The 14,413-nt window shown below is 39.9% G+C and overlaps 2 protein-coding genes across 2 annotated transcripts in view; both read left to right on the top strand.

Moving 5' to 3' along the window:
* LOC126405644 (apolipoprotein L4-like) overlaps positions 1-5,500 on the top strand; it is an 8,428-nt gene extending 2,928 nt beyond the window's left edge. The window contains 4 exon segments of the mRNA XM_050069459.1: positions 3,751-3,956; positions 4,079-4,198; positions 4,358-4,397; positions 4,438-5,500. Of these exon segments, the coding sequence (XP_049925416.1) occupies positions 3,751-3,956; positions 4,079-4,198; positions 4,358-4,397; positions 4,438-5,379 (1,308 nt within the window). The 3' untranslated portion in view covers positions 5,380-5,500.
* A 3,769-nt stretch (positions 5,501-9,269) lies between these two features.
* LOC126405643 (apolipoprotein L4-like) lies at positions 9,270-11,038 on the top strand. Its single transcript, XM_050069458.1, is given in 3 exon segments — positions 9,270-9,506; positions 9,629-9,748; positions 9,908-11,038. Coding segments are annotated over 3 exon segments (1,374 nt in total). The 5' UTR covers positions 9,270-9,285; the 3' UTR covers positions 10,941-11,038.
* Positions 11,039-14,413: the final 3,375 nt, after the last annotated feature.

Genomic DNA, 14,413 nt, shown 5'->3' with positions numbered 1-14,413 from the left:
AATATATCATATTAAAATAGCCTATATATTATTATTATTATTATTATTATTACTGTCCCCTTACTGTACAAAATGTAAATAAATCTTTATTCCTGACTATGTGACGTCGCCATTAATGTGTTTCTAGTTAAAATATTGATTTTTTTTTTTATTATTTATTGATTTTTTTGGTAGTTTGGCTTATGATGGCTTATTTGAAGGAGTAATTAAGTTAATCTTCTCATAAGTGGATGTAATATGGAGAGATGCCATCTCGGCCGTTTTTCGTCGTTTTGTTTTTTTTAAAGTCTATATTTTGCTTTACAAAAACGTGAAAAAGCAGCTGTGACCAAGCTATCACGAGGTGAGTAGCATTGTAAGCATAATTAATAGCGATATACTTCAGTTTGTCTGTGTGTTTTTGTATGCAGGCGGGTCTGCTGACGGTCCAAAATGGTGGCGGTAGGACGAAACCATGGGCGAGTCTGTTGCTATGGGGCGTTCTATTGAGCTCAGCCTCTTGGTATCCATGCTCTTTGACTGAAGGTTCTGGGAGCTTCAGTCTGACACTCAGGCTAATGACATAAGCCTGTCCATTGAGTTTTGAGTTTATGAACCTTTTGCTAAACTTGTTTTAAAACATAATGCATTAAAGGTGTGATTTAGTAACTTACCTGATGATAAATGTGACTGAAAAATAAATTTACTATTTGTATTCTAGACTTGCAATTACTACCATATGAATAACACTTATTTTATACAATATGTTTACACCAAATACGTTATGTACAATCTGTATGCTCTACATTATTCATATGTATAATTCAATTGGCACACTTTTTAAACAAGTAATTACATTTAAAGGAGCAGTGTGTGGGATCTTGAGGTGAGAACTGCAGATTGCAACCAGCTAAAACAGCTCCCTTTGCCAAGCATGAAGTTTGGGTAGAATTCCTTCAGTGTTCATTGTTCAGGAGGTTTTTACTGGGAGCTAAATTGTCTGCAGAGGTCTCTTCATCTCCACAACAAACAGACTCTGTGATTTCAACCAGTTTTGTTTTAATGATCTCTTTTATCCTGTAAGGTGACCTTGGGTGACTTGAAAGGCACCTCCAAATAAAACGTATTAGTATTGTTATTATTATTATCATTATTAATGACTGCATTAGTGGCAACAATCACAATGTGTCATGTTGCCAACTCTGACACTTTGATCAGAAATGAGATCCATTTAAACTAAGCTTACAGCTCACTGTTTAGCATCAAACATTAAAATGTAGGAATTTTTAATCATCTGTAATTCTCATGACATAAACCTGTTGATTAAGTTTTGAATTTATGAACCTTTTGCTAAACTTGTTTCAAAACATAATGCATTATATGTGTGATTTAGTGTTTAATCTAATGATAAATGTAATGAAAAACATAATCACTGTGTTTATTCTAGAGTTGCAATTACTGCCATATAAAAATTGAATGCAAAATACATTATGTACAATCCATATGATTCTGCATTATTCATATGTATAATTCAATTTGCACATTATTCTTTCACAAATAAATAATTGAATTTAAAAAAAAGTCTATTTATTGTTGTGTGTACATTTTTTATTTAATTTGGGTGTAATCACTCTCTCTCTCTCTCTCTCTCTCTCTCTCTCTCTCTCTCTCTCTCTCGGGGTTTGATATTTATATTTTTCATCAATCTACCAGTCGAAATCATACAGGGGGAATGACACCAAGTAGCTAACCTGGTTTAGCAGGTGTTGCATACGTAAAGGCATTATTCTTGCTGCATCATGTTATTCTCTCTGTCTCTTATTTTTCTCACAAACACTGTCCCATCAAATCAAGTCTAAAAATCCCAGAAAATGGTGTTAACCTGTGCCTCAGTCAGGAAGTGATGGACATTGTTCAGAGTGGAGGCATCAAAACAGACCTGATTTCAGGTGAAGTCCAGCCTGGGTTTTTCACATTTACTGGAAATGGGTGTGGTTTGATGTGTTATGACCTAGCGGCCATTTACAGTAGAAACTTAGCCGAGGCTGCTCATAATAGTTTCTTCAGAACTTTACACAGTAAAGCTGATGGAACAGTAGCCTATGCTGATGAGTGGAGACATGGAAAGGTAAGTTAAAGATGTCATTTTTAGATTTGTTGTGTTTTTAACAAGACTGTGAAAACGAAAGTAAAACAAGAATGACATTTTTGCTTTCTGTTGTTTTGCATCGGGCTTTGTGTTAAGAACTTTAGATCACAGGTGTGTATTACTGTGAGTGAATAGCTCTGACCCAGCTGTTTGGGCTGTGTATTTTATAAGTGGAAAAAAAAAATTGTGTTAGTAAGGAACTTCAGATGAAGACAGCAAACTGAGAGGAGAAACATGTCTGCTGCAAGGCGAAGAGTTAAAATGTTAGAGCTACTTTTGCACAGAAAATGAGAGTGTAGGAGCCATTTAGTGTGTGTATTTTTCTAATTTATATGGCTGTGTATGTATTGTGTGGATAGATAACTTTTGAACACAAGAGATGGAAGTGTGTGTATGATCTATGAGATAACACTGGTCACAGATGATACGTAACAGTCTCTCACAACAGAGAGAAACGTCTGATTTATGTTTTCAGGATACTCAAAGACGCTTTACAGAGTACAACAACAGCAATAAAAAAAATGTAAAAAAAGGAAAAAAAGAAGATGAGATAATCCATAGGGGGGTAGAGAGAGAACTAATGCAGAAAGGGCGAGGTACGCTGATTTTAGAGGTTGTAGGCAGTTTTGAAAAGGTGTGTTTGAGGGTTTTCTTGAAGGTGGAGAGTGAGGAGGAGTCTCTGATGTCTTGAGTGAGGGAGGGAGAGCAGGCCAAGGTAGGGAGGGAGTGTTTTGGCTAACAAACAGTAGAGGAGACAATTGCAGTAGTCCAATCTGGAAGTGATGAATGCGTGGATGAAAAGGAGAAGGATGGACAGAGACATGCAATGTTTCTGAGATGGAAGAAGGCTGTTTTGGTGATGTGTTTGATATGTTGGTCAAGGGAGAGGGTTTGACACAGGGGTGGCTACTTGGGCTCAATGAAAAGATTGGATTTGTTTGCAGTTCAATTTTAAGTAATCAGTGCCTTGACTAAATGAAAATTGGCTGAATCTATCGGTTAAAAGACTGAGCTTTGTATTAAAAATAAAATAGTGGAAGCTCCATCTCACCCCTTCAAGGCACAAAATAGTTTAGTCAGCTCCTGCATGAGGATTCGTCTCTAAACATAGCTAAAGCCAAGTGAGTGACTGACTGAGTATGCTGCTGGAGCACCAACATACACTGTCATGTGTTTCCCTGAGAGAAAGAAATCAGGGTTCTAAAAATTAAAAATAGAGAGAAAGGAAAGGGAAAGAAAGCAAACCAAAGGTACATAAAGTACCTACAAAATAAAATACTTGATGGTAGCAGACACAAACCAAACATGAAATTTAGGACGAGTGTTTTATTTTTCTATTGTTGTTTTATGTTACAGAGAGAACCTGGAGAGGGCCTTGTGCCAGTACGTCAGTGATACTCTCAGCCACATTGACACAGTGAGAGGATTCTGTGAGAGGCTCCCTGAATGGATGGATGCAAGGAAGAGAGGGTTGACAAGACTTAAAAAAAGACATCAACCAACTAAATTTGATTGCTGTGCTGAAAGACATTCTGAGGGGTCTGAAGAAGCTCGACTGCTTCCTGGATGCAGTGGAGAAACTGGCGGTCACCTCGCTTCATGTGTTCATGAAGGAGAACCAGGTGCTACATCTGCCAGAAGGGATCAGCCCTGAACATGTTCAGGTTGTCATCATTGCTGCACGGCTAATCTGCCCTCTCCTCCTCGAGTTTAAAAGAGATGCAAGTGTCTTCTTCCTTCCCAAACTTCAGAATGTGGAAGTGCTGTCATATCAGCTGGACAGATACATTCAGACCACCAAGACAATCTGTGAGAAGTTAGAGAAAAGGTAAACTGACATTTCTTTACAACAATATGCACATTTTGTTTTTATTGATATGAGACACATCCCTGTAAAAGAAAGTAAACAGACCCTTCTGTGGAATTTAAAAGTAAATTTGTCTTTCAAAGCTTCCTCAGTGACTTTCGCCTGAAGAGGAACACAGAAACTGTGGTAGACCTCAATGCACATTTGTGTGAAGATGACATAGAGCGGATGCTTCATCACATTAATCAGCTTGATAGAATCAGGTAAGTGTAAACCATGTTTGGTTTGGTTTGGCCAAATATTTTGTCAGCACTGTTTGCAGTGACTTCAGTGCATAAATTCGTAGACTGACCCCTGTAACAGCCTGGTCTTTGAAATACCTCTTTTTACGTTTTCTATTTGTCCTTTTTTGTTTTTCAAAGGATGGACCAGCACTTCAGGACAAACTTTTTGTTCCAGGAAGTGTCATGTTGTCGCTTCATCGATGAATTCACCATTCCAGGAAGTGTCATGTTGTCGCTTCATCGATGAATTCACCAAGCGACAGCCCCGGATGCTGAAGTTTCTTAAAGACCTGGAGGAGAACGCTGTTCAGCTGGACAGCATGAATAAGGGGGCAAAGATCTCCAGTGTGGTAGGCAGCTCAGTGGGGGCAGTTAGCAGTGTGCTTTCCATCGTTGGTTTGGCATGAATTCCTGTGACAGCTGGAGTGTCTCTAGGTCTGATAATAGGTGGGACAGCATTGGGAATAACCAGCGGAGTCAACAGTGCTGTTACCACTGCCACAGAGCTTGTGGTAAACCATAAACATCAAAAGGAAGCTGGTGAAGTCTTCCAGAGCTTCATGGAGGATGTGCAGAGACTCCAGGATTGTCTGGAGGAGGTGTCCGCTCAACCAGCTGCTAACATTCCATTGAATGTACAATATCTCAAGGTACTCAGTTTGTTGAGTAAACCTGTGTCAGTTAGACGCAGTATTGGTGCACTTGTTACAGATGTCTCAGCTTTACAGGCTTTAAAAAAAAGTGAAGAGCAGGCTATGAGGGCTGGCTTAGTGGCGGTGCAGGAAGGACAAGCATTACGTAATGTGCCCAGGGTGGCTTCAGATCTCCCAGATATTGGACAGGCAACTGTCAAAGGGTCTCTTGCCCTCTCCAAGTCAGCCAGGGCTGGTCTCATCGCACTCAATGCTCTCTTCCTCGGCATGGATATTGTCTTCATCTGTAAAGACAGTATGAGTCTGGCCAAAGGCAGTGAGACTGAAGTCTCACAGTTCATCAGAGCCAGAGCTGCTCTTTGGAGCTCTGAGATGGACTCGTGGCAGAAGATCCATGTCTCACTGAGCAAAGGTCTGCAGACATCAGAGATAAACAAAGCTATCCTGGAGACGCCATTTTATCCAGAGAGGAAGATGAAGACAGAAAGAGCATCATTTGTTCACTGATTTCCTTCGCAGGGGGGTTGGAGCCTATCCTAGCTGACATTGAGCAAGTGTTAGGGTACACCTTGGACAGGTTGCCAGACTGACACATAGAGACAGACAACCATTTACAATTTAGAGTCACCAATTAACCCACACTGACACAGAGGGGCTCCCTCCCAGGTTCAAACCAGGAACCCTCTTGCTGTGAGGCGACAGTGCTAACCACTACACCACCATGCCGCCCTCCTCTTCAGCATTAAAATGTTAAAATGTAGGACTTCTTAATCAGCTGTAATTTTCATGACATAAACCTCTTAATTGAGTTTTTAATGTGTGAACCTTTTGCTAAACTTGTTTAAAATCATAATGTATTATAGGTGTAATGTAATACTTTTAACTAAACAATCACACTTCTGTTTGTATTCTAGAGTTACACTTACTGCCATATAAAAATTTATGCAAAGTACATTATGTACAATCTGTATGATCTGTGTTATTCATATGTATAATTCAATTGGCACACTTTTTAAACAAGTAATTACATTTAAAGGAGCAGTGTGTGGGATCTTGAGGTGAGAACTGCAGATTGCAACCAGCTAAAACAGCTCCCTTTGCCAAGCATGAAGTTTGGGTAGAATTCCTTCAGTGTTCATTGTTCAGGAGGTTTTTACTGGGAGCTAAATTGTCTGCAGAGGTCTCTTCATCTCCACAACAAACAGACTCTGTGATTTCAACCAGTAATAGTGTAAAAGGGGCTAATGCAAATCATTCAGAACTCAGCTGCCCGGATCATCAACTGCACCAAATCATCTGACCACATGACCCCTCTTCTCATCCAACTTCACTGGCTCCCTGTACAATACCGCATCCACTACAAAAACCCTCTCTTCACCTACAAAGCTCTCCACAATCTAGCCCCCACTTACCTCTGTGACCTCCTTCAGGAATACACCCCCTCCCGTACCCTCCGCTCAACCTCTGCTGGACTCCTCACCATCCCCACCTCACGGCTCAGTACCATGGGTGCCCGAGCCTTCAGCTGCTCGGCACCCAGACTCTGGAACTCCCTCCCCCCCACACTTAAGACAGTCAGACTCCATCACATCATTCAAATCCCAACTCAAAACCCACCTGTTCAAACTGGCATATTCACTCTAACTGGACACCGTGCACTACACTTGTTTTTATGTTGATGTTTTGTTTTGATGATGTACTGATCTTTCATCTTCTATGCTCTGTAAGGTGACCTTGGGTGACTTGAAAGGCACATCCAAACTAAAATGTATTATTATTATTATTATTATTATTATTATTATTATCATTATTAATGACTGCATTAGTGGCAACAATCACAATGTGTCATGTTGCCAACTCTGACACTTTGATCAGAAATGAGATCCATTTAAACTCAGCTTACAGCTCACTGTTTAGCATCAAACATTAAAATGTAGGAATTTTTAATCATCTGTAATTCTCATGACATAAACCTGTTGATTAAGTTTTGAATTTATGAACCTTTTGCTAAACTTGTTTCAAAACATAATGCATTATATGTGTGATTTAGTGTTTAATCTAATGATAAATGTAATGAAAAACATAATCACTGTGTTTATTCTAGAGTTGCAATTACTGCCATATAAAAATTGAATGCAAAATACATTATGTACAATCCATATGATTCTGCATTATTCATATGTATAATTCAATTTGCACATTATTCTTTCACAAATAAATAATTGAATTTAAAAAAAAGTCTATTTATTGTTGTGTGTACATTTTTTATTTAATTTGGGTGTAATCACTCTCTCTCTCTCTCTCTCTCTCTCTCTCTCTCTCTCTCTCTCTCTCGGGGTTTGATATTTATATTTTTCATCAATCTACCAGTCGAAATCATACAGGGGGAATGACACCAAGTAGCTAACCTGGTTTAGCAGGTGTTGCATACGTAAAGGCATTATTCTTGCTGCATCATGTTATTCTCTCTGTCTCTTATTTTTCTCACAAACACTGTCCCATCAAATCAAGTCTAAAAATCCCAGAAAATGGTGTTAACCTGTGCCTCAGTCAGGAAGTGATGGACATTGTTCAGAGTGGAGGCATCAAAACAGACCTGATTTCAGGTGAAGTCCAGCCTGGGTTTTTCACATTTACTGGAAATGGGTGTGGTTTGATGTGTTATGACCTAGCGGCCATTTACAGTAGAAACTTAGCCGAGGCTGCTCATAATAGTTTCTTCAGAACTTTACACAGTAAAGCTGATGGAACAGTAGCCTATGCTGATGAGTGGAGACATGGAAAGGTAAGTTAAAGATGTCATTTTTAGATTTGTTGTGTTTTTAACAAGACTGTGAAAACGAAAGTAAAACAAGAATGACATTTTTGCTTTCTGTTGTTTTGCATCGGGCTTTGTGTTAAGAACTTTAGATCACAGGTGTGTATTACTGTGAGTGAATAGCTCTGACCCAGCTGTTTGGGCTGTGTATTTTATAAGTGGAAAAAAAAAATTGTGTTAGTAAGGAACTTCAGATGAAGACAGCAAACTGAGAGGAGAAACATGTCTGCTGCAAGGCGAAGAGTTAAAATGTTAGAGCTACTTTTGCACAGAAAATGAGAGTGTAGGAGCCATTTAGTGTGTGTATTTTTCTAATTTATATGGCTGTGTATGTATTGTGTGGATAGATAACTTTTGAACACAAGAGATGGAAGTGTGTGTATGATCTATGAGATAACACTGGTCACAGATGATACGTAACAGTCTCTCACAACAGAGAGAAACGTCTGATTTATGTTTTCAGGATACTCAAAGACGCTTTACAGAGTACAACAACAGCAATAAAAAAAATGTAAAAAAAGGAAAAAAAGAAGATGAGATAATCCATAGGGGGGTAGAGAGAGAACTAATGCAGAAAGGGCGAGGTACGCTGATTTTAGAGGTTGTAGGCAGTTTTGAAAAGGTGTGTTTGAGGGTTTTCTTGAAGGTGGAGAGTGAGGAGGAGTCTCTGATGTCTTGAGTGAGGGAGGGAGAGCAGGCCAAGGTAGGGAGGGAGTGTTTTGGCTAACAAACAGTAGAGGAGACAATTGCAGTAGTCCAATCTGGAAGTGATGAATGCGTGGATGAAAAGGAGAAGGATGGACAGAGACATGCAATGTTTCTGAGATGGAAGAAGGCTGTTTTGGTGATGTGTTTGATATGTTGGTCAAGGGAGAGGGTTTGACACAGGGGTGGCTACTTGGGCTCAATGAAAAGATTGGATTTGTTTGCAGTTCAATTTTAAGTAATCAGTGCCTTGACTAAATGAAAATTGGCTGAATCTATCAGTTAAAAGACTGAGCTTTGTATTAAAAATAAAATAGTGGAAGCTCCATCTCACCCCTTCAAGGCACAAAATAGTTTAGTCAGCTCCTGCATGAGGATTCGTCTCTAAACATAGCTAAAGCCAAGTGAGTGACTGACTGAGTATGCTGCTGGAGCACCAACATACACTGTCATGTGTTTCCCTGAGAGAAAGAAATCAGGGTTCTAAAAATTAAAAATAGAGAGAAAGGAAAGGGAAAGAAAGCAAACCAAAGGTACATAAAGTACCTACAAAATAAAATACTTGATGGTAGCAGACACAAACCAAACATGAAATTTAGGACGAGTGTTTTATTTTTCTATTGTTGTTTTATGTTACAGAGAGAACCTGGAGAGGGCCTTGTGCCAGTACGTCAGTGATACTCTCAGCCACATTGACACAGTGAGAGGATTCTGTGAGAGGCTCCCTGAATGGATGGATGCAAGGAAGAGAGGGTTGACAAGACTTAAAAAAAGACATCAACCAACTAAATTTGATTGCTGTGCTGAAAGACATTCTGAGGGGTCTGAAGAAGCTCGACTGCTTCCTAGATGCAGTGGAGAAACTGGCGGTCACCTCGCTTCATGTGTTCATGAAGGAGAACCAGGTGCTACATCTGCCAGAAGGGATCAGCCCTGAACATGTTCAGGTTGTCATCATTGCTGCACGGCTAATCTGCCCTCTCCTCCTCGAGTTTAAAAGAGATGCAAGTGTCTTCTTCCTTCCCAAACTTCAGAATGTGGAAGTGCTGTCATATCAGCTGGACAGATACATTCAGACCACCAAGACAGTCTGTGAGGAGTTAGAGAAAAGGTAAACTGACATTTCTTTACAACAATATGCACATTTTGTTTTTATTGATATGAGACACATCCCTGTAAAAGAAAGTAAACAGACCCTTCTGTGGAATTTAAAAGTAAATTTGTCTTTCAAAGCTTCCTCAGTGACTTTCGCCTGAAGAGGAACACAGAAACTGTGGTAGACCTCAATGCACATTTGTGTGAAGATGACATAGAGCGGATGCTTCATCACATTAATCAGCTTGATAGAATCAGGTAAGTGTAAACCATGTTTGGTTTGGTTTGGCCAAATATTTTGTCAGCACTGTTTGCAGTGACTTCAGTGCATAAATTCGTAGACTGACCCCTGTAACAGCCTGGTCTTTGAAATACCTCTTTTTACGTTTTCTATTTGTCCTTTTTTGTTTTTCAAAGGATGGACCAGCACTTCAGGACAAACTTTTTGTTCCAGGAAGTGTCATGTTGTCGCTTCATCGATGAATTCACCAAGCGACAGCCCCGGATGCTGAAGTTTCTTAAAGACCTGGAGGAGAACGCTGTTCAGCTGGACAGCATGAATAAGGGGGCAAAGATCTCCAGTGTGGTAGGCAGCTCAGTGGGGGCAGTTGGAGGTGTGCTTTCCATCGTTGGTTTGGCATGAATTCCTGTGACAGCTGGAGTGTCTCTAGGTCTGATAATAGGTGGGACAGCATTGGGAATAACCAGCGGAGTCAACAGTGCTGTTACCACTGCCACAGAGCTTGTGGTAAACCATAAACATCAAAAGGAAGCTGGTGAAGTCTTCCAGAGCTTCATGGAGGATGTGCAGAGACTCCAGGATTGTCTGGAGGAGGTGTCCGCTCAACCAGCTGCTAACATTCCATTGAATGTACAATATCTCAAGGTACTCAGTTTGTTGAGTAAACCTGTGTCAGTTAGACGCAGTATTGGTGCACTTGTTACAGATGTCTCAGCTTTACAGGCTTTAAAAAAAAGTGAAGAGCAGGCTATGAGGGCTGGCTTAGTGGCGGTGCAGGAAGGACAAGCATTACGTAATGTGCCCAGGGTGGCTTCAGATCTCCCAGATATTGGACAGGCAACTGTCAAAGGGTCTCTTGCCCTCTCCAAGTCAGCCAGGGCTGGTCTCATCGCACTCAATGCTCTCTTCCTCGGCATGGATATTGTCTTCATCTGTAAAGACAGTATGAGTCTGGCCAAAGGCAGTGAGACTGAAGTCTCACAGTTCATCAGAGCCAGAGCTGCTCTTTGGAGCTCAGAGTTGGACTCATGGCAGAAGATCCATGTCTCACTGTGCAAAGGTCTGCAGACATCAGAGAAAAACAAAGCTATCCTGGAGACGCCATATTATCCAGAGAGGGAGATGAAGACAGAAAGAGCATCATTCATTCACTCATTTCTGTTGCGGTGGGGTTGGAGCCTATCAGAGCTGACACTGAGCAAGTGTTAGGGTACACCTTGGACAGGTTGCCAGACTATCGCAGGGCTGACACATAGAGACAAACAACTTTTTATCCAAAGCGGAAACTGAATCTGAGAGTGCTTGTGTGGGTGTGTGTATGTGTGTCTGTGTGTGTGTCATTGGGGTTGGATAATGTAAAAAAATGAAATGAATTAAGATTATTATTAAAATACTTCCAGATGTAACAGACACAGCTGACCTTTTAGATATACCTCCACATGTTTTCTATTATACTGTATTTCTATATTATTACTGACAACAATAGTTGCTATTATTAATTATGTACTATTCTGGTGTGTACTGTTATTCTATCATTTTACTTCTACATATAGTATAATTTGTTTCCTGTTATTAAACACACTATTGTGTCACTTTACTTGAGATGTCCTGACATCACTCATATACATATATTGCTTATCTTGTGATTTTGACTAGAATTGCTCTTGTAAAATTGTATTTTTATATCTACTCATATTTTACATATTGATTTATGTTGTTAAGGTTTTACAGCTTTGACTGGTGTTTTCACTGGACTCACTCAGAGAAGTGGTCTTGAATCCACTCTGCTGCTGTCTGGTTGTTTTTGGCTGAACTCTGCAGTGATGGAGGAAGTACTCTGATATTTTACTGAAGTGAAACTAGAAATGCCACAGTGTATAAGTACACTGTAATAAGTAAAAGTCTTGCCATCAACATCTTAAAGGTACAAAAATATTAGCCTCAGGATAAACTTAAAGTACAAAAAGTATAGAAATTCAGAATAATATTTATTACATCATGGATTATACTTATTGATGCATTACTGTGTACATCACTTATATGTTGCAGCTGGTTAAGGTGGTGTAATTCTGTATACTGCTGGGTATTTTGTGTTTTTTACCAAGGGATCAATAAAGTTTTTCATCATAATGTATTCCTCATAATTTGTATTATTAATCTGAATCTGCAAAGTGTTGGGAATAGAATGATTTTATGTGTTTTACTATAAGTTGTGTTTCACTATATAAGTTTTAGATGTGTGAACAATGAGAATACTGAGATGATTTCAGCTGATCTGAATGTGTTTGCTTTGCAGAAGTGGAGAAGTACAGGAGAGGAAGAGAAATGAAGTCTGAGGAGCACATATCGCAATGCTTAGATAATTAGTTTCATATATGGTAAAAAAGAATAGAAAGTGATGTACAGATAGTAAGGTACAGCACGTGTAGGGAGTTGTGTTGCTCTCTTGTCTTTCAAAACAGGAACCACGCCCTCACCACCAGCGGGAAGGAGTCAGATTAACACGAGGCAGGGGCGTGGTGTGGTGAAGGAGGAAGTGGAACTGCCAATGAGAAGAGGACAACGCCTTGCGTGCACAATGACACTCTGTTACGCTCAAATATACTGGGTCAGGGAAAGGACAGGAGGTCAGACTTCGTGAACTGACACACCTGTGTTGTTCGTCAGGGACGTGAAGTTGAGGCCCAGAGCTCTGTAATTTTATTCCTTTACTGCTTAATAAACTACATTAACTGAGACCGAATATCTTCTCCTATTGCTTCATTAAAGAACACGCAGGACTGAGCTCACACATAGCACATTGGAGAGTAGGATGAGCCCCTAGTCCAACAAAAGTAACTAAAGTTATCAAATAAATGTAGCTTAGTAAAGAGTACAACATGTTTCTATAATGTAGTGGAGTAGAAGTAGGCCTATAGAGTGGCTTATAATGGAAATAGGTCTTGTAAGTAAAATGCAGGTACCTCAGGATTGGACTTCAGTACAGTGCAGTAACTTTCCACCACTGAAGCACTGCAATTTGGCGTCCTTCTCCGCTCGCACCAGGCAGTTGGTGAACCGGAATCAGCCAGAGAGTTGGAGGGAGATGGTGTGATTTTACACCAGACTAGCTTACTTCTTTTGTTGTGTAAAATGAGCTTTAACTACAAAATGTGATTAAGTATTAATCAGCAGGTACTCATCCATATATTTTAATTAGGTATGGAATATATGCTTGAATTAATGTACTCATTCACACATCTAGTCATGTATTGAATGTATATCACTGTGACTAAATGTTTTTAAAAAATAGAGTAGGATTAGGGCCGAGCATATTGGAAGGACAAGTTAGATGCACCTGTTTCACTGTTATGCAGTACACCATTATGTAAGGAGTCATGGCCAGGCCAACCTGGACACCAGTATGTACGGAGGGATAAGGAATGATGTTCCAACATGTCTGGGTAATACACCATTAGGTTCTGGTCAAAGTGGGAAGGACAAAGGAAAACAGGTGGAGGTTCACTGGAATCTCCACAATCTGCATACTGTTTTTGATTACAAGATACTTTTTTGGGAAAAAGACAAGTTCAGACAAAGGTGTTGAGGGCGAGGTCCAGAGTCTTATGGCCCAGCTTCAGACATTGATTTTTACCTCTTCACTTTAATGGTGGGTTATTGCCTAAATTAGGCTGGCTGTATGAGATGTTTAGTCACAAACAGTATTGTAGCAACTACCAATGTAAGTAGGCTTGTCACTGTGACTCATTCAAAGAAATTCATGCTGAAGTCCAGAGATGCATTTTATGGTTGTTTGTCAAACAAACAAATGGGATAACAAGATGAAAAGAAATATTATGTAACGTGATATTATGGTCAACAGAAAATATCAGAGCCAAAACTCATCCTCTTTGTCTAAGAGTTAATTAATTTGAAATCACACCCCTGTGCCAACTGCAACTACGAAAAGTGAAAGTGACCAAAAGAAGGCATGCAGCCTAAACAAATAATAAACAACAGGGGTTAAATACACATTTATACATGACAAACACAGTATGTTTCAATATTAATGCAGATCTTCCTTCTTCAGCGCCGCTCTAAATAAGTAAAGTTTGCAGTCTGTGTATTTGAATGTGTGCAAGGGGCAAGGTCAAAACAAAATCAAGTCAGTTTGCCATTGTAAAACATCTTCTGAAGAAGGCAGACTTTGTTGATGGGCCTGCTCAGAAAGACAGTCTTGGACTTGACCTAAATATGACGTACAAGTCCTTTTGTGCAGAATGGTCTTGATGACTTTTTCCAGAAGGCCAGGAGTATTCAGGCGCTGAATCATCCACGATGATGACTATGTTTCCTGATGTAAAGTTGCATCTGATGCTTGACCATTTCTGTCGTTCCTGCAGTTGGAAAATATATTCCTTTATCCACCTTTTCAGAACAAATCCGACATATTGAACTTGCCTCCACCTGCGGCATGTTGTCCTGAAACTATCCAGGTGGCGAGGATGGTGAAGTCTTAAGAAGCAGAAAGTGGTTTGGGGTAAGTGCTTCAAGGGTCTGTAGAAGCCTTGGTGATTGGAGGACTGGTAAGGACAGCCTCAACTTTACATGAAACTGTGTGGAGACCCTCCTCATCAAGATTTTGCACATTGAGAGTGGAACCGAGAACCTTTTACACTCATCTGATTAGTTTGTCCCATACA

Source organism: Epinephelus moara, chromosome 18, assembly GCF_006386435.1.
Source record: "Epinephelus moara isolate mb chromosome 18, YSFRI_EMoa_1.0, whole genome shotgun sequence".
NCBI classification, from domain to species: Eukaryota; Metazoa; Chordata; class Actinopteri; order Perciformes; family Serranidae; genus Epinephelus; species Epinephelus moara.
Note: the sequence above shows the minus strand (reverse complement) of the source record. Positions and strands in the feature narration are given on the sequence as shown.